Source organism: Perna viridis, chromosome 4 (assembly GCF_037379345.1).
Source record: "Perna viridis isolate PV_CMFRI_1.1 ecotype Kerala chromosome 4, ASM3737934v1, whole genome shotgun sequence".
In the NCBI taxonomy this organism is placed as follows: domain Eukaryota; kingdom Metazoa; phylum Mollusca; class Bivalvia; order Mytilida; family Mytilidae; genus Perna; species Perna viridis.
Genome location: NC_142448.1, coordinates 33,452,662 through 33,476,550, shown reverse-complemented (window position 1 = coordinate 33,476,550; position 23,889 = coordinate 33,452,662). Strand labels below are relative to the sequence as shown.

Below are 23,889 nucleotides of genomic sequence, written 5' to 3'. Positions count from 1 at the left end.
AGGCCATAATTAATATCACAAATAAAGTCATAGTAAATATTCGAACTCACGTGTGTGCTGTGTCATGTGAAAGTCTATTTATAACCCATTGCTCATTTTCTTTGTTCGTGACACCATTTAAGAAAGAAAGTGTGCATTACGTTTTGTACTTTACCATGCAATATTTCATATTTATCTTGTATTTGAAAGGTGAAGTGTTTAATAAACAAAACAAAAGTAGTAAAAGTTTGTAAAGATGTATTTTAGTAACAATTTAAGCGTTTTGTTTGAACAGATTTTACAGATTATTCATTCCACCGTATGGAATAAATAACAAAGAGAAAAAAATGATTGAACCGTCCTTAAATTAGGTTAGAGCAGATGTTTAATCATTAAAAGTATTCAGGTAAGAAGATATATATGTGTATGTATAAATTTCCATAAGAACCAAAATATACGAGAAAAAAATAATCTAAGTCACGTGATCTAAGTATAATGCTTGAATTTTACTACCAAACTCAGGAGTGACAAATACAATACTTGTCTGCTGTAATAAACACTTTTAAGGACATGATTCTCATGAATAAATGCAAGGTTCAGCAATAAAGGCCAATTCGTCTTAATATTTTGTAGAAAAATGCAAAACTTTTGATGAATTGTGAATTGCCAATTAAAAAACTTATGTGCTTCATATGTTCAATTGCCAATCAAACAAATTCACTATAGCTACTTTCGATAACGTGGAAAGATAGATAAGTGTTTTTTTTTTTAATATAAAATACGATAGCCGGTCCGACACAATTGCTACATTGTTTCCTCTCACTTTCCTCTGATTTGAACAAAAATCGACTCTTGCACTAAAATGATTGTCTTTAGATATTGAGTTTCAACCGCGGTTATCCAATTTCCAACATCCTTTTACAGATGCAGTGTCATAATCGCAATTTCCTTTACAGCTTCATTAAATTGAATTTTACTGTATCAAAATTTCACATCCAGGCTTAATACAACTTTTAGGATTGTTTTTTTGGTAATATTCCGAATGAGAGATGAACATCTTGTTTTAAGAATAAGGCAAACCTTTGAATATAAATGCTGATATAGTAACTAAAACACATGTCAAATGAAAGTACATACTGGACTGGAAGACACAGTAGTGTTAGAACCCATTATTTACAGTTCATTGTCCGAACTAATGACCGACAACAAAGTATGTTTCCTATTTAGTAAAATATAATTAAATATACATAAAGTACCTCACTTGATGAAATCTCAAAATATGGAAACACGCCTTTCAATTTATAAATGTCTCATTAATGTCCGATTCTCAATTTATAGTTGTAATAAAAGACCAATTTCCTGTGTAATAAAGTAATGATTGACTATTAATCCAAAGGCAATATTTTCGGTTCTGGTGAATTATTCCATAATAGCATTTTTTTTTTCTTTTTTTGTTTCATTACACGAAAGATTGATTTTATCATTAGATATATGGATTTATATGACGGAATATAACGAAGTTGTTTCATAATAGGGTATGTAATTTTCGTAACGTGACTCCGTGGTTTCACGAGGGTCCAAATCTACCACTCAAATGCGCGGAAATTTGTCATTTACAGAGCATCGGGTCCATTAATAAAAATAAAACATCTTTCATTGTGAAAATAATTATAGGAAAAAAACAAAAATATATTTCTACATGATAAAAGTATTAAGCAATGAGTAAAAGACTTTGCATTGAAAACAGCATTTTGCGGTCCCGGAAGTAAATAATTAGATGCAGATTGGTCCTAAGATTTCAATACCTTTTAGATCAGAAATTCCGGTAAGTAAAATCGAACTAGAACGAACCATATGAAAAATATATATGAAGTCAGTATTAAAAATATGAAATCAAGGGTCATCACGATTAGAGCGAATTCAGATGAAAGTAGAAATTGATTCAGTTGTATCGACATGAGCTACCACTTGTAATATTTGACCAATTTTACAAAATGACAAGAGGAAATCAAGGGAAAGGACTCAAAGGGGAATAAAAAAATATTAGGGTAACGACTAGACAAGAAAAATAGGCGCACGCAATAAAGAACATGAAATAAACAAAATAACACACATAAAAACACAAGGAAGTGAACAACCCAGAATCCACCAAATAAATGGACCAGACGTCGATTTCGCAAAAAGTCGTTAGTGTGAAATCGTAAGTTATGACGTCACAAAGCTATTTTTGGTTGTGACGTCATTACTTACGATCAACTTTACACTTACGACTTTTTGTGAAATCCACGCCAGTTGCACCTGTTTGGTTCTTTTCTAAAAACACAACTTTTTGAAATTCCTGGTGTGGAATATTTTGTATGTGTTATATTTTACAAATTCTTGTAAGATAAGAAGTTCTTTGCAAGATAATGTGATAATTATCATCATCTGAGATATCTCAAAAGAATTAGTAGTAACGGAGGTGCATAGGTTAAAAATAATGAATATAATGACGCCGGATTCACATAAAAAGACAACAGACGAACAAAATCAACAACAAGCAAGATTTTAAAAGTAAACACAGAAATACAAATATAAACCAAATAATAATTAGACAGATATAGGTTCTTCTGAAAAAGTAAATATATTTGCTGTGCAAGAAACCCCGTTTTGGACATAGATTGCTTAAAAGGAGTGTAAAAAAATGATACGTATATAGAGATGCAACTTTGGTGCTCTTTGGCATGCCTTGTGACCATTGAAACGCCATCACAAAAAATCATGTCTTACAAATATAATGTCCACTTAAATATACAGCATTATAAAATTTCGTTATGTGTATGTCAAACTATCACAGAACTCTAGCGTTTTTTTTTAATATTATGATTTATTGATTTTTCAAACTTGTATTTACTTGTTTTATTATTTTATTTAGTTTTCATTTTATAACAAAAATCCAGAACTGACTGTTTAAGAAGGTAGACCCGAGTTCGAATATTAACTAAATAAGTAAACTTTAATTAAGTAGATTTATGAATTTTTTGTATTCAAAGGATTAAGCCACAAAAGACATACTGTCTTCTATTCTCCATTATTTATGAGCCATGACACAAGTAAAAATTGTCATCAGAAATGCCATTTAGAATTCACTTGACGTCTTTTCACCTATACAACTAATTTAATAATCGTATTAAGGAGAGTTATATTCTTTAATAAGGAGACAACCCGTCCTGAAATACTCAGTAAAGATTCGTCTGAGCATTACAAAACATATATTTATCAGTCTCTATAAAAGCATTATGCCAAGACAAGTACCAATTCTGTTTTTCTGAGTGTCGCTTTTTTTTCCTGAAAAAGATATTTATCATTGAAATAAAGTTCAATCGATTTGGTCCTAGACGTTTTTTTTTCAGAGAGGAATAAAATCGAATAAGTGCTGAGAATGGATTAAAATGCAAAATAGGATAGATTTGTTAATAGTATGGATATGTTCAACTTTTTCCTTCCAAATAAAACAATATTCGCACATCCCATTAGTTCGGAATCAATATCCTGATGATATTAACCTTAATTTAATTGAAAACAATATTTGGCATCCGGCTTTTGTTGTACTTCGGCAAATTAAATATACATCATAAAACTGGTTACGAAACCGAACGGAAATGAGTGTCGCAGATGGGAAATGCATCTGGTAAATAATAAATGAAGTAAGAGACTAGAGGTTATAGTTTTCATGTTTGTCCTTACCGTCATATAACTTAACAACAGGACATTACAGTTTTTGGACATAAGTTCCCTAAAGGTTAGTATTAATAACTGTGAAGATATATATCTTTTTTTATAAATACTGTATTATTTTCTCTTTTTTTACACTTTTAATTTGTCGACTGCTGCACTTAAATTTTTAGCATTTCTTTTTTCTTTTCTACGTGAATTTTTAAAAGATATATTTAGAGAAAAAAATGTTTATTTTATTATCCTTAAAGATAATTGCTTATAGAGCGTACTTCCACTATTGTTTCCAGGAAACAATCTTACGAGTTTAATTTATCATCTTGAGATAAAATGATGCCGTATATTTAGATGCCTGTCTTTGCTAAGTTTTCACCAAAGTTAATTAATCCTTTTTCTAGGTTTTACACTGATGTGGCCTTAACCCAATATTGATATTCTTTTTTTGCAGTCATGAGTATCATCTACAATTTTGTTGGTTTATTGTAAATACAAAAATACAAAAACATATACTTTCGTAAGAGCAAAAGCATTTAGATTGGTCTTCGAGTACCAATATTTACCGAACTTTTTATGTTTAAAACTTTGAAAATTAATTTACAGCATTATGTCACTATTTCGTTTACGATTACATTGTTATTATTCCAGACCATACACGTATGGTGTGAAGTTTATAACTATTTTATTTCTTTAACGATCAGATCTTATCTGTACGGCATGGCCGAACGATCTAGCGAACATTTGTGTCAAATATTAAGTAGCTTTCTTTGTAAGAGTCATGCAAAATCTGAAAAATGTGATACACCACAAAAAGGCTACATATTTTCATTTTTGTAATTAAGTTGTTTTATAGGTCTATATAATGAAATGTGTAATTATTCCTTCAAATCTGTCTGCTCTTAGGAGATAATAAAATTAAAAATCCAATAGATTATTTTGTATTTGAGTGTCATTTTCAGAGTTATCTCCCTTAATTTTGAAATCTACAGTGCATTCTATATAATTTCAATCTCCTATGAGCACGGGTTATATGAAAAACCAAATGTAAATTTCTGTTCACTAAAGCATTTTAAACGAAATATAAAAAATAAAAATTTGTAGGCTTTCCAACCATGTATTAAATTTTGCATGATTCTTAGCTGGAGTGCTACTTAACAAGAACAAAAAGGGAAGTTTTCTGTGTTTTTCACTTACTTTATAGTTGTTAATGAAGTTCTTGTACAGAAACAAACGACTATTCTCAATGCATTGATTACTGTGCTTTTAAAATATTTTCGCTATCTTTGATTCTAATTACATGAAGCTTTGTTTTTACCACGAAATTCTGAGTTTTGAATTTCAAAAATTACTTTCTTTTTAGCATGAAAGTTGCGAGTGTTAAAGTAAAAGAATTCTTGTGACAGATTATTTCTATGAAAATGAAAAAGCGATTTTTGTACAAATATCCGTGTTGTATATGTTGCAGCATACTGTTTGCTTATAAATGACCTAACCGCCGATGTACGTTCAATGTTTTGAATACATGTTATATTATCGTGAATTTTCAAGAACAAAGTATGCAACTTTTCACAAGAGAAAACAATGTAATATCAAAGAATACAAGTCTTTTATTTACCTCGAGAGGAGGTTATCGAATTAATAACATTACTTTGCTTTTATTGCAGGTAAAAAATAAAAACTGGTAAGTTTTTCCCAAGGTGATGCTCCTCTACCTTTCACAGTTCCTGTGTTTGGTTCCATTAGTTTTTTCTGTCAAGTACTGTATCATAGGAGCAGGACCGGGAGGAGTACAAATTGGTTATTTTCTTGAAAAAGCCAAACGGGATTATATTATATTTGAAAGGTCTGAACATGCAGGTAAGTATGATAAATGTTCTGAAAAAAATTACTTGAAATCTAAACGAGCACTATTATGAATATTTGAACAAATATTAGAATAAAGGTCATTGTATCAAGAAATGAAATAAACTACCACAAATACTTTTTGAACACACATTTATACCTCGTGCAGTAAAACCTGTCTTAAGTGAACCCCCTTTGAAATTTGTTCGGTTTAAGCAGGTTTTCGGTTTACAGCGGTTCAAAATACATTTAAAATGATGTAAAGGAATTTAGACAATGTCGGATTTAGACAGGTTTCCGGATTTTTCATGGTTCGGTTTAGACAGCTTGTTCTTTTTTGTCTTAACACACTTGTCTTACGAATCAATTGTCTTACGAAAAGAACAAAAGTTAAAATTAATTTAAGGTTCACAAATTTAATGACTACATTTAATCAAAATATCATATTTAAAAAAAATATTTCACTTTTAAGGTAGTTTCTATGATAAATATCCACGGCACCGCAAATTGATCAGTATAAACAAGAGATATACAGGAAGTACCAACAAAGAATTCAATCTACGCCATGACTGGAACTCGTTACTAGGAGACAGTGACAAAATGCTGTTCAAAGAATACTCTAAAGAAATGTTCCCACCAGCGGAAAGCTTTATTCAGTAAGATACATGATTTTGCTCTGTTAAATATATAATTACCAATTTTGGTGTGGTTTAAAACATGATTCAAAAAGTAACCTCCAAACTGTAGCATAAGAATCATGTTCTTAAGACATTATCCAATGCAAATATATATAGAAGAAGTACCTTACTAAAAACTAAAAATCTCGAAATAGGAAACCAAAGCCAGCAACGACAAGTTCTACCATGTATGTCAAAGGAGCTACATCATTGTAGCAGCGATGTTCATTAAAAGGTATGAAGCTTCGGTGTTTTAGGAGTTTTGTGATAATTAACATTTGCGGAATGATTTATGATATGTAGTTAATGGTTAGAAGAGTAAAATAGAATGACATTAAAACGTTATTCTGTGCATTGTATGTGTCCTACCTGCTTTTCTTATTACCGAACTCAGTAATATGTTTGCTGTTATTATTTAAGTGCCATTCTGTGTAAGAGTAATCAAGGGAACCAAGGTTATAGCGGTAATCAAAAGAATGTAATCCAGGGACAAAGACCAGACATGGAAAACAGACATACACAACAAAGAACATACAGTAACTAAAATCATACATACAAAGGAACAAAAGCAAATGAGCAACTTGGACTAAAAACTGGAAGCATGGACCAGGTGCACCAGTAGGGTAAGCGTCCTCTGCTTTTCTAGAAACACCCGCCGAGTTGCTCATAAAAAGTCAAGTCCGGGGTAGACAAACGAGGAAAGGAAAAAACTATGACCCGTTGAATAAATCAGTTTTCATGGTGCAGATGGATATACCATAACGATCCACGAGTTCATGATGACGACCATAGAACTTCTGTAGTGATGACTTCAATCTTGTAGCAATATAACCCTATTCCAGAAGCCTATTTGTTAGAGTTCTAGTGCGATGAGTTGTGATATGAACACTCCATACGCAGGTGCTGAACGGATATTGACACAGATGAAAGGAAAATTGACAATTCTGAATGAAAAGTCATCACGTTTGTCGTAAAGTTTGGTCAATAGTTTTCCTTTACCATCAAGTGTAGGTCAAGATATGAGGCTGACTTCACAGTGTCTGTAGTATCCTTTTGGGTAGATGCAATGTATCAAATCCCCGAAATTATTATTGTTTAAAGATAATACGTCATTTACATCGCGGAAACTGACATTGAAGTATCTAGCCAAACGATATTCGTTCTTTCTGATCAGATCAGCTATAAAGTCAGCCTCATAAGAGTGAAGGAATAGGTCAACAAATAAAGGAGCACAATTTGTTCCCATTGGAATGCCGACCGTTTGTTGAAAAACACGTCCACCACACTGGACAAATATGTTGTCGATTAAAAATTCCAGCATTTTGTAAACATCTTTCTCTGTATATTTGGAAGATGATTTTGAATTATTTCTTACAAAGTATGAGGAATCTCTACCAAGAGCTATATATTTGTATCTAGGTTTACCATCTTTTTTGGAGAAACAACGATGTATAATGTTTTAAGTTGGGATTGTGATTGAGTATGGGGAATAGAAGTATACAGTGTTGCAAAAATCATAGGTTTTAATGCTATTATATTCAGATAATCGTCTTGAACTAATTGTTTCCAAAAGATCTTTCGAATTTTTCAGGATCCACATTGAATTAATACCACTACGGGAGTAACAAGTGTTGTGGTAGGACTGTAGACCCTCTTTGACAGTTGTGAGTATAGAAGTTAAAAGTTTTTAAAGAGGTTTGGTGGTACATTTTGCAGATGCAGCCATGAAACGTTGTTTGTATGGATTATTGTGGAATTTAGGCAATTATTAGGAATTAGGCAATGGGTGGCACATTATTTTTAACAATTTGGTCTTTTTGCTTCAAATATACATCTAGTTTATAATCAAAAAGCTATTTAAGTTCATCCTGGAACATCTGCGACGTAGATATTTTATTCGTATTATAGGGAAAAACTGCAGGAAAATTTCCCCGCCATTTGGTACATAGTGCATTTCAACTAAATTTGACCTATCAATACCTTATAAATGCAAACTTTACAACCATTTTGATGATTATTTATGGAGATTACAAGGCATAAATATTTTAACATTGCAATAAAATCTCTGTGTTTTTCCTTCATGTGCCATAGCTTGTACACATTTTACCCGATCCTTAGACGGAAAAGTACTTAAATATCATTAAAAGCCGGTACAAACTTTCTACCATTTCCTTTAATTTGTTACTGTAATTTTATTTTTTAGGTATATCAATGCTTATGCAAAATTCTACAACCTTAATATCAAGTATAACACAGACATAAAAAGTGTTAAGAAAATATCTAGTAAATGGTTCGACCTCCAGGACCAGTTCAACGATACGCACCATTGCAAGTTAGTTAATTACATATAAAGCACAATCTTTTGTAGCCGTTCTTCCTTAGCAGTCACCTGCGCTGAATTCCAATTACTTGTGATTTAATGTCACTGATTTTATATTTATAAAAGAAATCTAAGATTGAATTTTGTGAATGTCACAGTAAAATATCTTGTTTTGTAGATTGGCAGCTTACGATTGAAATTTTGATTTTCTACATTGGAAACATATATGTCAAAATAAAGCACCCGTTTGACAAAACACTATTTAGGAATTTTGACAAAACTTCGCATTTTCTTGCATTCCTTAACCGAAACTCGAGCGAAAATCAATATTCCAAGAATAATGACTAGACAGTGAATAAAAACACACAGTTCAACGAACATAACATAACCAAAATAGCACGCGCAAAGAAAGGAAAGTAAATGTACAACCTGGACTCCACTAAAAACTGGGAGCATGGACCAGGTGCACAGATAGGGTAAGCGTTCTCTGTTTTTCTATAAAATCAAGTCGGATTTCTCATAAAATATCACGTCCAGGGTAGGCGATAGAGAAAAGGAAAACTATGACACGGCGAAAAAAATCAATTATGAGATGACTACACCATTTTAGGAATGGTCGACATATGAAACTGCCTACAAATTTAGTTCATATTTGATCCATACGTTTTTAGGTTGCCTAAGTCTTTGAATCACAAATAGAAATCACACAATCTGTGTAAAGATTACCATTTTAGATCATATAGGTTGAATTCCATTTAAGTCAAATTCGGCAATTTCTTGAATTTGGTTAAACAACATATATTCCAAAGTCTTAAAAAAAGTCCATATTTTATGCATTAAATTCTGATCTATTTACATATGGTTTGATAATGCATAGTCTATCTTTGATTCAAAATTTTAATACGTCTTACGATGAAATAAAAAAAATTATTACAAATGTATTTATTAAATAAATAACTTGTTCCTCTATTATAATTACAATTCCTGTATATATATTATATATTTTTCAGCGTCTTAATTGTAGGAACAGGTTTATCAGTACCAAAAATACCAAATGTATTAGGTATTGAACTTACAGATGGTTACGAGAGCATCTCCACTAATGGTTCGGACTACGAGGGAAAGTCTGTTCTTATTTTGGGTAAATATAGTTATATGTCAAAGTGTGTCTTTTGTCATTGACTGCTTATGAGTAAACAAAATCTGTTGTAGACACGGACGTGACATAAATGTATTTTTTTAAAAATGTGTTATCGAATAAACGATCGAAGAAATTGGGTGAGTGACATTAATATCTGTAGCATAAAAGAAAAGAAAATATGCACTGCATGTTAGAAACTAGAAAAGCGAAACAATCTAATTTCAAGTGGTACATGCTCAAAATTTTTAGTGGAGTCCGAGTTGCTCATGTACTTTTATTGCTTTGTACGTATAATTTTGGTTATTGTATGTTCTTTGTTGTGTCTGTATTGTTTTTCTTTCTGGTCTTGGTCCAAGGATTACATTCTTTTGATTTCAATCAAGTAGAATCGTGTTTCCCTTGATTACTCATTCATTTATTTTTTGTTTACGTATTGCTTAAATATGTATTGGAAATTCAAACAAATAAAACACGTCAAACATGACTGTTTCTATCTTGATAGGCCGTGGCAATTCTGCTTTTGAGACAGCCCAGGCTATATATGACAAGACAAGCTATGTACATATGATAGGACGTCACCGAATCCGTTTGGCCTGGGAGACCCATTATGTTGGTGATATTAGGTAAATAAAACAAGTACTATATAGTTTTTTTTTTCGAACGCCACTAATTTATCAGTATTTGGACAATCGGGAAACTGATATGCGATCAGGTGACTTGCGTTTCCATAGAAAAACATCTTTAAGGTCAAAGGGTAAAACGCGAAATTATACCGACTGCGTCAGAAAAAAGGAACGGATATGATGAAATGTAACAAATGTACCAGACTATAATCTTAACACAAAATAGTAAAGTCTCTAAGAGATCACCAAAAGGTATTCAAATCCAAGTCTCTCTCTCTCTCTCTCTCTCTCTCTCTGTGTGTGTGTGTGTGTTTTATTCGTGTCTGGACTTTGTCCCTGGATAGCATTCTATTGATTTCTACTAGAATCGTGGTTCCCCTGATTACTCATTAAGCTCTTGAAGGCCCAGAACAAAGTAATCAAATCCTTGGTAAATGAACGATGACAATTCTTCTAAATCACACTATAAGTAATATGACGACATATAAGTTTTATGTGTATTTCCTATACTCGTTTCGATGCGTCTAACATCTAATCACTGAGTTTGGCGTTCTATATATACCTTTTGTCAATAATAAGGAAAGAAAGCATACACATGACCAGTAGAAAATAAATAATTAACATAAAGTGTCCTCTGTTAGTAGTTTTACAGTACGTTTTAAGGGTTTTACAGTGCTGTCTCGTTCCAAGTCAACATCTTGCAATTTTAAGTTTTTCAACTATTCTTAATGAATTATTTTTATTTTTATTTTATTTTATTATTTTTTTTATCATTATTTTGCGGTTTTTCTTATTCACATGTACATCCCTTTCTTTTTCATAACTGTTTTTCGAGATTGCAAAATATCTGTATATACTAATTACGCGTATAATCATTTCAATTTTATGCGAATTTTAAGTAATTACTGTAGTGAAGCTCTATTATCACGTGACATACTTCTTCGTCTGAATAAGTATGTCACGTTTGGCGCGGCACAACACAGTCGTTTAATAGCGATGAGACTACTTATGTGACATTAAACTTTATTCAAAATTGATTCCAAATCAACAGATCTGTTTTTAAGCTTATCAATTTTACACAAAAATTCCCACAACTCGCACAACTCACACAAGTGCATATTTGCTAATCCAATATGAAACGAAATTATATGAAATACATTTTTAAAAAGATAATACATTCTTTGTGCGACTTGTCACCAGTCTCTCCTGTCTTTTAAATAAATAAATAAATTTCCTCCTGATACTTAAAACTGAATATGTTTGTTTGCATGTACATGTAGATTGTTAGAATATCTGTTTCCTGCTATTTTCAGTGAAAGTGCGACAAAACAAGTATCATGCAAAATAAAAGACATTATGTGCTTTTTATATTCCCAATCATTTTAACTGATTGTCTCCAGCGGTAATCAAAGAGTAATCAAGGGAACCAAGGTTATAGCGGTAATCAAAAGAATATAATCCAGGGACAAAGACCAGACATGGAAAACAGACATACACAACAAAGAACATAAAGTAAGTAAAATCATACATAAAAAGTATCAAAAACAAATAAGCTACTCCACTAAAAACTGGGAGCATGGTAGGGTAAGTTTATGTAAAATGCTTTAAACAAACGTTCTCTAATGATTTGTAAGAGTTTTGTCCTATACCCTAGGTCTACCTCCTTAAATGTCTAACATAAATTCAATTATCATCATTATTTCCTAATTTTATCAAATGTGGATAAAATCTACGTATTATGCAAGTGTTGTGTTGTCTTTATAAAAATCCATGTATTTTATGACATTATGAGTTGTCTTTTAAAGAAAACGAACATTACAGGTAATCATGTGAATTTATATCCCAAAATATTACTACCGTTTTTTTCCAATTTAGAAATATACTGTTATAAAAAAATATACATGTAAGAAAATTCTGGCTTGTTGTGTCCTATAACTTAATGGTTTCAGTATTATTTGATTAATTAAGATAATATATAAAATTTATCCAAATTGACTACGTATACATTTTTTCCCTTAAACTTTTACCGTAATATGTTCAAAATAAAAATAATCATTATATAAAATACATTTATTATCAAATATAGACTGCGTATTGCAATTTTTTTTAAGGTGTAGTTTGGTGTTGTTCATGTAAATCAGTGTAGAACTCCAAAGCACTTATTGTAAGTTTGCAAGCTACTTACTGCACGTTAAGACCAAAGGTCAAAGGTGAAGGACATATAAGGGGCAAATGGTAGAATTGTTTTCCCCGCATTTAAAAATGTCCGGTTATCTGGCAACATCTTTGGTGGACGTATAACGTGGACATGTTTTATGTCCTAACAAGGATTGTTCGATATACTATGAATGTATGTTTAGAAAATACGTTTTGTATGTAGAAGTATGTTAGACAAAAAGGTGTGTCATAATTGGAGCTGACAAGTCAGGCATATCCAAGAGTATAAAAATAGAAAAAAAAATAAATGTTTGTTTATTCCCTTATTAAAATTTTATCTTTACATGCGATTAAGCATAACATAAGCAGCTGCAGGTATTCGAGCATGAATCGGTCAAAAATTAAGAAATTATTTGAGATATTTTCATAGAAGCTTATAATAAACTATTTAAAGGAAAGAAATATTTTACTAATCATTCATTGACTCGATTTCAAATGCAATTATAACCATTTATTAGTAATTGCAAGATTCTTAAATATTTGACTGTTACCAATGAAAATAACCAGTGACCTTAGATAGACATCAATTATCAAGTTTGTAATTAGAGAAATCACGGAGAGATCAAAACAAGTTACATCACAGTAAATATGATGACATGATCAATATTCAATTTACAAAACAAGATGTAAATGGCTTTTCATGGAATAATTATAGAACAATTCTGAAATAATTTGCCATTAACAAACCATCAATGCTGTTATTAAAAGAAATGATCCATTTGGGCACGAAGTTGTAAGAAATATTTTTCTGTTAAATATTTATGACGGCCTTTTTATATTTCATAATAATTAACAATTATTCGTAACAGCGATAAAATCTTGCATAGAATAGAAACTGAAGATGGACTTGTTATCAGACAGAAATTGATCATTTATTGAATTTTCAGTGTCACAAATAGAGAAAATGCAAGAAAAAAAGAAGGAGAAATCTAAGTCGAAATCCTTTCTGAGTGGAATAAATCAATATGATTTTTTGATTCAAAAACATATTATTCTGCATGAAAGGTCAACGAGCTGAAGAGCCACATATAAAGACCATGACGTTGTTGAATACTTTTAGTAGTCCGTTGCTTGTATTCATTTTAGGTTGTTAATGTTTTCGTTAGGTCATGTACTTGGGTTTGGATAAATCAGAATTGTCCTATTATTGACGCTGTGGTATTATTTGGTCGATATTTCGACTGCCAATTCCCTTTCTCTGCTTTGTGTCCATTTTGATAGTTGTGGAGATTGGAATTAAATGTTGTTGGCAAATTTGCTACGCTAGAAGCGATAAATTCATTCATTCAAATATATATTATTATAATCTATAGACAAAAACGTTAAATCGGTTGATAACAATAACGTTTAGCAATACATTTAATTAAAGTCTTGTGTTTATATCTTCCTTTGTATTTGATTCTGATGCTTCTGTTGAAAGGTTACTTCTTGTAGCACATGTACAGCATATCACCATTTGCAGTACTAATATGATTGGTACTTTGGTATTTAGGGAAAAAAATTCACGATAACCTTTAATTTATCTAAATTTTTACCTTCTATTTGTCTTAACTCTTCGATTGCTGTACTTGCCAAATCATTTCCGGAGTTTTAATTATGTAACTAATGCAGCAATTTTACGTTAAAAGCAATCGGTCATTGATGGATTATATTCCAAACTTTGAATTTATACGTATTGTCTTATTACAGTATTTACATTCATAATCTAGAGATGATTTACGCTTTATCGAACTAACAAGATAAACCCTGTATCATTTCTGAAAATAATTAATGAACATTTGCAAATTCAGATTCCACTTTCCACTTTTACATCATTTGCAACAAAGAAATATTTAAACACGAAAACAGTTCAGTATCAGAAATTTTCATTTGATAATGTCTATTGCCGTTTTGTGTTGTGAGCAACAGTAATAAATTTCAATATCTTTAACAGTAGTGAAATATTTAAAACACTTTCATGTAAATATAACTACTGTAACACATGCTTATCACGTATGTGGTCAGTCAGGTTGTCAGTCATCAGTAAAATATCGGAAAAACCGTTTACAAATTCAGGCTTAGAAACACCATTGTTATTACCTACATGCTTCAATATGAATTTATCTCTGTCCAATGTGTTTAAATACTAAAATAATGTATTTAAATGTACTCGCAAAATTAGCCATTATTGTACAGTAAAACCTGTCTAAACCAAGCCCTTCTTTGGACTTTGGACTTTAAAATTGGTTCGGTTTAGACAAATCTGATTAAATTCAGCTGTTATAATGCGTTACACGGGGAGCGTATGGCAGTGTAGAGTATCAAAACAGCTGATTTTAATCAGATTGGGTTTAGACAGGTGTTTGGTTCACCAAGGTTCAAAATACATTTACAACGGTGTAAAAAAATCTTTAAAAAATGTCTATTTTAGAGAGACAAAATTGTGATTTTTACTACTTATCATAAATACTATTTTACTATTAAAAGGTCAATTGTTCCAGAACAATTGTAAGATCTTTCCCACCAGTTCTCTACTGACAACAATCATGTTCATGAGAAATGACCTTTGCCTCACGGCTAATGGCTTATTGTGTTCTAGCCTGTAGAGACTGCTCGATCGACAGTATTTATTTTTTGTGTATATTTTAAAAGGCGAGGTTTTTGACAATCATTAAATTTGCAAAATAGTTCTGATTCTTATAAGAAAGATGAATTCTGTAGTAACTGTGTTGTAATAAACAATTTTTTCTGTCAATTTCAAAAAAACATTTTTGACCCAGTTTTTTACCATTTAAACAAATGACCTTTGACCTTTGACCTTGGTATTTTTAGGTAGCATTGATGCTCCTGTTCAAGAATATATATAGTTTGGAGGTACTTTTATTGAAATCAATTGAAAAATTGACCGATTCTATCAAAATAGCATTAAAAATTAGTTTTTGGGCCATAGCTCTTACAATTTTGAAAATGTTGAATGGACACCTATACTTTTCTTGTAGAGCTAGTTATTCTGAACATTTTTGTCATTTATAGTAAAACATCTGCAAAACTTCACCAAAATACCTGTTTTGGGGCGATAACATCAAAACGTTTAGGTTTCTCATACCAAATGTAGATCTTATTTAGATACACATTTTATGTGTCCATCATTTTCTTCTATCTGTAACGGTTTCGGAGTCCATCCCATAACAAGGCCAAGGTCAAATTTCAAACAGAACTTTTACCTTTGATCTTGACATTTTTAAACATACAACATATCATCAAAGATCAAAAATGAAGGTCCCAAGTCTCTACAACTTACGGTTTTAAAGTTAGATGACCAACCGAATTATAAGTCGCGAAATCTCAGGGAAACCTCAAATCTTTACGAAACCTTGTCAAATAGTACTGCCCCTTGTTTCTGAACAATATGAATCTTTCGTTTTGTGTGTATCTAGAACGGTTTAAGAAACTTTCCCAAAATTAGTTTTTCCGCTACGGAGCAGATAACTCTGGAACGACAAATGATCACGTCTCTCGGGGTGAATTCCAAAGTCTTATCTCAGATTGCAAAAGATTGTCAAAATCTTGTCGCGATATGATTTAATGAGAAGCGGAGAAATTGGGCGGCAGAGAAAAAAAGAATAATAATAATCGGAAGAAATACAAGGTCTTCCCATTGAAATGGGAAAGACCTTAATAAGTCAACGTAATGTTAACCAAATCAACATAAACATGCAATTACTGATTTTATAAATAATATAAAAGTTTTGCAAAAAAATAAATAGCATTGCTTAATGTTTTACCAAAAAAAAACCTGATGATCCCAAATCGGTTATTTAACCTTCTTTCCATATTTCACGATGGCAATAAAATTAACCAAAGCAGATCTTTGGTCACAGCTTACAGGCATCCTAAGGAAAAATATACGGAAAAATATAAAATTTCGTTCATATGCACCATCGGCCTGTTGTAAAAAGCTTTACTATCGTACATAACAAACACCACTTAATACCTTCCAAGGCCATTCAACCACTTCCTACTGATACCATCCCCGTATCTGTGGATCCAATTTCTCATCATTTTGACGGTATGTTGTATACGTGTAAATTCGTTATAAAAATATGCCAACAAAATGCGTTGTTGTATTGCTGACTATCGGTCTTCAACACAACAATCGAATTTGGACTGTTTTCGCTTGAATTTAATAAATTAGTGGTAAAAAATTTTCGTAACCCTAATATGGATTTTTCCAACAACTTAAACTTAGCATTTCGACTGTTGTTAATTGTTTCTTAATTTATTTTTCTTCATAGATAGCAAATGGTTCTTTTCTCTGATAGAGCATCAATTGGTTTATTATCTGATTTGAAAAGCCTAACTTCATATAAAGCTATAATGGTCTACGGTATAAGCATTGTTTACCGCGATTATGGAACTTATGCCTGATCCGCTTGCGTCAATGTCCGTAAGTATGTGGTAAGCATTCCTATCTAGAAATGCGACATGTATGTACCGAATTTGTTTATGTTATCGAAACTGACATTATATAATAAAATAGAATCCTAAATCCTCCGTCCCAGTAAAAAAAATAACTTGAACAGTTTCCCTACCTATGTTTTAGGGCTGTGAACAATGAGATTCTAGACACCTATCAACTTAAATCTTTAGACGGCTTTCTGGAGGTGGGTAGTATAGAAGACTACAAGATAGTTCGGACTAGGGACGGATTATACCTGGCAGACAATGAAGAAGCTGACGGCACAGTCTGGCAGCAGATAGAAAATGACCCTTTACAGAAACCTTATGATTTGATCATCCGATGTCTTGGATTTCAGTTTGATACATCTATTTTTAACGCGTAAGGATAACGTCATTATATTTTATATACTATTTTAACAGGTTGGTAGATAATTTTAAACCATTTCATGAATTGGTTTGCGTAACAAAAATATTAATACAAACCAAAGGTCTTCTCCGCCATTTTTTAAATGTCCTATTCACATACTGTTCTAATGCAGTCATAATGATTAATTATACGTATGGCAAAAAAACTTGCAATGGGTTTGTTTTTTCAATATACGATTTTGCAAGGATACGTTTTGCTAGAGACATGTTTTTTTTATTTATTATTGAGCCTTAACAGTTTCTAGTTTGCATGAAAATAATTGGTGTTAAAAGTTGAAAGTACTTTTAATCAAATTGTTACATACATTAATTGTGATACTGTGGTACCATTCGTTACCATTTCAATGATAATTGACAGAAACGGAATGAATTATGTTTAAATAATGAAAAACCTGCGGTCTATTTCATAAAAAAATGTGAAATCAATCGTAAGTTATGACGTAACACTACTTTGATCTTTAATGAAGTCATAACTTACGACTAATTTTACACTTATGATTTTTTTTTTTTTTTTTTTGTGAAAAGGGCTGTTGATTATTGTCGATAAATAAAAAAATACAAAAGACTCATTCCTTTCTTTCTTTGTTCTTAATATAAAAGTATTTATTTGAAGTCAGATAAGAAGAAGGTACAAAAGAAAATATCCTGAAATTACTCCGGACTATCAATCTGTAGACCTACCCGGAATGTACCTTGTTGGAACTGCTACACACTCACTGGATCACAGAAGGTCGGCAGGGGGTTTTATTCATGGATTTAGGTATACAGGTTTGTGATATTTCATTATTTGAATGTTAATTTCTCATGATATGAACAAATAATAACCAGTCGGCTAATGTAAGATTAATGAATATTACAATAGAATTAACATGATGTTGCAGTCGTTTTCATGCTTAGTATACTCTCAAACTCGTACAGAGAGACGAAATCGGACAGCAAACAAATTTGCCATTTATATTAAGCCGCAATACCAAATTTTAATGAGTTTGTTCAGTAGTGGTAGATGTTTTGTAAACTTTTTGGATGATCTACAAGAGCAAGCTCTAAATTCATATCTGTAAATTTAAATCAAATCTATGCTGGATTATGTACAACGATTCTATTTTGAAATCACGTCACTTGGTATTTTTTAGCTCGTGCCTTACATAGTATCTTGTCATGGCGATATCACAAAGAGCAATGGCCGTCAGTAACACACACTGTTTCTCAACTCCTTCCCGTCACAATTAAAAGGGTCAACGAAGCATCCGGAATTTATCAAATGTTCGGACAGCTGGTTGACGTTATTTTACTGTCAAGGATAAGGTAATATTCGTTCACAGATATACATTTTTATGACTTTGGTGCTTGGTTCTTTCTTCTATTTCAAATCCTATATGCATAAGTCCTTGTGTAGTATCAAATTTGGAATTAGTGTTCATATTTATTCATTTTCTTTCAAATGTTCAAAATAATTATTTGATTTTTTGAAAAAATGCTTACATCAATTCGAATACTTCTAATTAATTTGCAGGAACACCTTCCAGTACATAGAAGAGTTCCCACTGAATTTGATTAAAGATTTTGAACCCATATCAGGAATATCTACATCCAATACAAGTATGATAGTTGTCGCCCTTGAGTACGGTGAGGATTACCATGGACCTACTGAGGATGTATTTAGAGAAGATAGAGCTGCAACAGAAGCGAGATATGCACATTTATCCAACTTCTTACATCCCGTGCTTTATTTTTACAAACAGTCACCAACTCGTAAGTGTAAGTAATATATTATTATCTTTGAACCGAATAGCTCTGAGCTTTATTTCAGCAAGCATCCATCTTTTAAGACGTATAAGTCATTGAATGCTACCACCAATGGCTTGAATACAGTGAAAACATTTGACATATTTTTAAATTAAACTGAAATACGAATGTACTAACAATTATAACCGATTGTGTGATTTATCAAGAGACAAACGAAGGGTAAAACACGGAAAGAGTAGAACAAACTACAATGGCATTTATGTAGTATTTGCTTTTAAACTAAAAGACTTGCTGTGACAACCACTGAAGGCCTTTCAAAAATTTGACAAAATATGAGCAATTATTAAACGCCCGTCCGAAGGCATTTGCCATAGCTGTTATTCATATAAAAATCCAACAGATCAAATTTCAAAACTTGTAGCAATTTAAAAGCGTCCTTAGTGACTACCCTAGCTGATGACGAAAATGTCAGATGAAGTAGATCAAAGGCAATGTCGGGAAGTATTCAGTAATGTTTCCGGAGCGATATGTAAGCATTCACTAAAGTTAGATGCACGAATTGCTCAGTCTTGAATATGTGAATTCAAGTGTTTATTTTTACTATAACTTTCCTTAAATACACTTAAAGTTATGTTAAAACCACTTTATTGTGTTTTAGACCTTGATGGTAACTCTGAAAGATCTCTACCACGCCCAGACAGACTCTTACACTTAGTTGAGGATTTCCATACCAACTGGCATCACAATGAAACCCATGTTCAGCACCTGAAAGCCTTCTTTCAGCATTGTGTTTCACAATCTCTTGACCAATATACAGATACTAATTGTTTAGCATTTACATTGTCAAAACAAACAGTGCCTTTATCGTGTCTTAGCTATTTAGAATCTTCCTGACTTAAATTCTAAAATATTGATCTCGTTCATGCTGTGTAACCTGGTATATTTACAACATTTTATGCTAATAAATTAGCGCTTAACACAGCACTTCTTTCATTGGACTTTCTATCAATGCTTGGCTATGTTTAAGAGGAGAAAACATTTCAATGAAATGAATCAAAATTAACGCCTGGTTTTATCTATTACTCATATGACGTAAAATGTGTTGTTTTTTTGTAAAGTGACGGCTGTTTGCAATAGTAATCAAGGAACCAATATTATAGCGATAATCAAAAGAATTTAATCCAGGGACAAATACTAGACATGGAAAACAGACATACACAAAAAAGAACATAAAGCAGCAAAAATCATACATACATAGTAACAAAAGCAAATGAGCAACTCGGACTCAACTAAAAACTGGGAGCATGGACCAGTTGTACCGGTAGGGTAAGCGTCCTCTGCTTTTAGCGTGTTGTTTATTTAAGTTTAAGATTTTAAAGTTGTTGTGGCCGCAGCTGTCTTGTGTCTGGGAAATATCAACTGTATTTAGTATTGACCTATCGAATTTGTTTTGGATGATACTGTAATGTTCTTATGGATTAAAACAACATTATCATCATTGTGTTTTTCCTGTCTAATACGAACTTTGTAATATGTATAATGATGTTAGGAGAAATCTGTTTTCAGCAGCATCGGGACCAAATACATAGGAAGTCTAGATTAAAAAGTTAATATTCTACAAGACAAACCCATAACTGAACAAATTGAAATAGAAAGCCTAATACAGTATTAAATTAATCTACAATGTGCAATACAATAAGTATAGCTAAGTTTCGTTATTTTGTTTTATCGTCATGTTTTAATGCGTTTGAATTGTCCAATTGAGGTCGGAGATAACGTAAGAAATCTCCGTACAATAAACAACACGCTACAAATTCACCTACACTTCAAGTAAATTAAATTTCAATATGTAAATTAGCTAAATTTCGTTTTGCCAAATAAATTCACAAATATCATTTTTTTACAACGGCGATATTGCTTTTTCTTTTAATGTTTGTAATATTACATTAAATCTTGTGAAATATCATAAATACTTTCCCGAGTTTTTAAACATATTGGAACACAACTACCGCATTTTTATCACTTGATTAATATGGCGAAGACACATGTATATAAGTTGGACCTTAGGTTCTACATTAAACGTGTTATCGGAATATTAGAACCCCACATTAAGTAGCTCTCTTTGAAACAATCATGTAAAATCAATCTGAGAAATGTGATACACCCCCCAAAAAGGCTACATATTGTTATTTTTTGTAATTTAGTTGATTTATGGGTCTATATTATGAAATATGTAATTATTCATTCAAATCTGTCTGCTCTTAGGAGATAATCAAATTTAAAATCCAATAGATTATTTTGTATTTGAGTGTCATTTGCAGAGTTATCTTCCTTAATTTTGAATTCTACAGCGCATTCTATACAATTGTTATTTCCTATGAGCTCGGGTTATATGAAAAACCAAATGTTTAATAACTAAAGCATTTTAAACGAAATATCAAAAATAAAAATATGTAGGCTTTCCAACCATGTATCACATTATGCATGATTCTTAGCTGGAGTGCTACTTAACGTTTAACATCTTCAATGCGCTGTAAGCACTTGAAATGTTTTATCAATCCGTAGATACTATTGTGGATCACTGAAAGCTATTCTTTTATCGCATGTCTGCATTTAAATATGAGCTAAAAATCCACTAGTAATGGACACGGTGCACTTGTTATTTCCTATAACATAAACGAATGAACGACTCTTTCACCAAATTATTTTGTTCTCTATTTCACCGTAGGTAATTTTGATTTAAATAAAATTATAAAGTTTTTGCAAAATTTTCCGAATTAGCCGTAATTATCCATCAGAATTGAGTTATTTTTAAAGATGTTACGTTATCCTATTTTAGTATTGTTTTGTATTCAAAATTCCACATTGTATCTACTTTCGCATTGTCTTTTATTGATAGAGATATAACTAATTTAATGAACGGACGTAATGTGAATAGTAATAAAAATATATTCCAGTTATCTTTCTTTTCATAGAAATGTCCTGAAGTAGACAAGTTCTAGATTAGGATACGAACCTTCTTGACGCAACAAGTCCCAAATTTACGTTCGATTTATTACCATTTTGTTAGTTTTTTTCAAATAAGTTAGTTTGCAGATTGCGTACATTCCGAGTACAATGCAAAGGTAATCAAGGGAACCAAGGTTATAGCGGTAATCAAAAGAATGTAATCCAGGGACAAACATGAGACATGGAAAACAGGCATATACAACAAAGAACATAAAGTATCTAAAATCATACATAAAAAGTAACAAAAGCAAATGATATGTGATTTGCATGCAAATAAAGGGTTCAAACTATGGTGAATAATTCAAAGGGATAAAATTTTGAATGAGTTTGATTTTTCTCAGAAATCTGTTTACAGGGAACACCTTTTTCAGAAATGGGAAGGGGTAATTAAAAAGAAACACCAACTATTCAGGATTGGAAAGTGTCTCAAATTTCTAATTTCTTGACTACAAACCTTACGAATGGTTTGTAGTGGTAAGGGCTGGGATTCATTTAAAAGAAATTGGTCAAGTTGTAAATGTACTTTAAATGGGGAAGGGTGGGGAGGTTTTGTAAAAAAAAAAAAAAAAAACAACAATGATTTATGGCTTGTCACCTAGTTGGTGCCTCTCTTCTTTAATGGATTCCATTCAAACCATGCTGAATATTTAATAGCAATCAAAACTTATTTATTCATAAAGGTAATAACGAAATTGCAGCATGCATTGGTTTGAGGGGTTGGCATTTTGTATCTGGTAGTAAGTAATGAAGTGATAACGTGATATGAGCAACCAATATACCAAAAGTAATAAAAAAACATTACATAAAACATAATAAAACTAACAAAGCTAATCATAGTGGTACACTTTACAATTCTCTACATGGTAAAAAAGCATTTGCAATGACATTGCAATTAAGCTCACTCTCGGTGACATAACAAAACAAAACATAACAAAAACATTTAAAGCATATAAACCTGTAAAAGCAAGGGGTATGTCCGTTACCGCATCATGCTGTCCAGAGATGTTTTTTTAAGTAATGAACCTCCATATATCGGGTAAATAGCGAAGTTATATGATGTTACTCCATCTTTTTCCCCCGTCCTGATCGTTTCTTCCGAATACAAACTAATGCAAGGTCAACACAAGAATTTAAAAAAAAAACTCCTGTACACTTCTATATATGGCATCAAAACATACAAGTTGAAAAAGGAAATACATTTTAGAAGGGAAACTTTTATTTAGGTAATTTTATTTTAAGATCTATGTATTGCAGTTTGTGTTTAACTAGTTCGCGATGTATGCTTGCAAATATATTGATTTAAGGTTTCTAAACATCAAATTTCCGGTCACAAGAGACTGTCTTGTCCTTTAACATTAATTGATAACCACGTGTTATATTTCTTTGGCTTTAATCTATTACCAAAGTAAAAAATTCCTACACATGAATCAAATTATATTTAAACTCTTAAACCTAATATTGATATGAATTATTGTTAATCAATTTCTCATGTTTAACTTTTGTTTTCCAAAATGAAACTCTTACCAACCTTGTACACAATTTTACTACATGTACTCATTCTATTTATAATTTATTGTATTCTCTAACTCTTAGTGGATTCGATGTGATATGCGGTTTTGTTTTGCATTGGAAACATTCTTTTGGTTGCAAGTATATATCCATATGATATCGCTCAGTCATAATGGGTAATTGTTTGGAGGCAGTTTTTTACAGAGCAGCTATAAGAATGTTTTGTCACACGGATCGGAAATCAAAAAA

The 23,889-nt window shown here is 31.6% G+C and overlaps 1 protein-coding gene across 3 annotated transcripts; it reads left to right on the top strand.

Annotated features, from left to right (window-relative positions):
* Window positions 1-265: 265 nt before the first annotated feature.
* LOC148619823 (FAD-dependent oxidoreductase domain-containing protein 2-like) lies at window positions 266-20,103 on the top strand. 3 transcript variants are annotated; one of them, XM_088580148.1, is made up of 11 exons: window positions 266-385; window positions 5,355-5,547; window positions 6,005-6,188; window positions 8,413-8,541; window positions 9,540-9,670; window positions 10,173-10,293; window positions 17,093-17,329; window positions 17,990-18,144; window positions 18,510-18,681; window positions 18,890-19,134; window positions 19,781-20,103. In XM_088580148.1, the coding sequence occupies exons 2-11, from the start codon at window positions 5,391-5,393 to the stop codon at window positions 20,014-20,016; spliced, it is 1,767 nt and encodes a 588-aa protein (XP_088436274.1). In that variant the 5' UTR covers window positions 266-385; window positions 5,355-5,390; the 3' UTR covers window positions 20,017-20,103. The 3 variants fall into 3 exon arrangements, with proteins under 3 accessions (XP_088436274.1, XP_088436275.1, XP_088436273.1); XM_088580149.1 differs by lacking the exon at window positions 266-385 and adding an exon at window positions 3,405-3,760 and having other exon boundaries at window positions 18,890-19,128; XM_088580147.1 differs by lacking the exon at window positions 266-385 and adding an exon at window positions 3,409-3,760.
* Window positions 20,104-23,889: the final 3,786 nt, after the last annotated feature.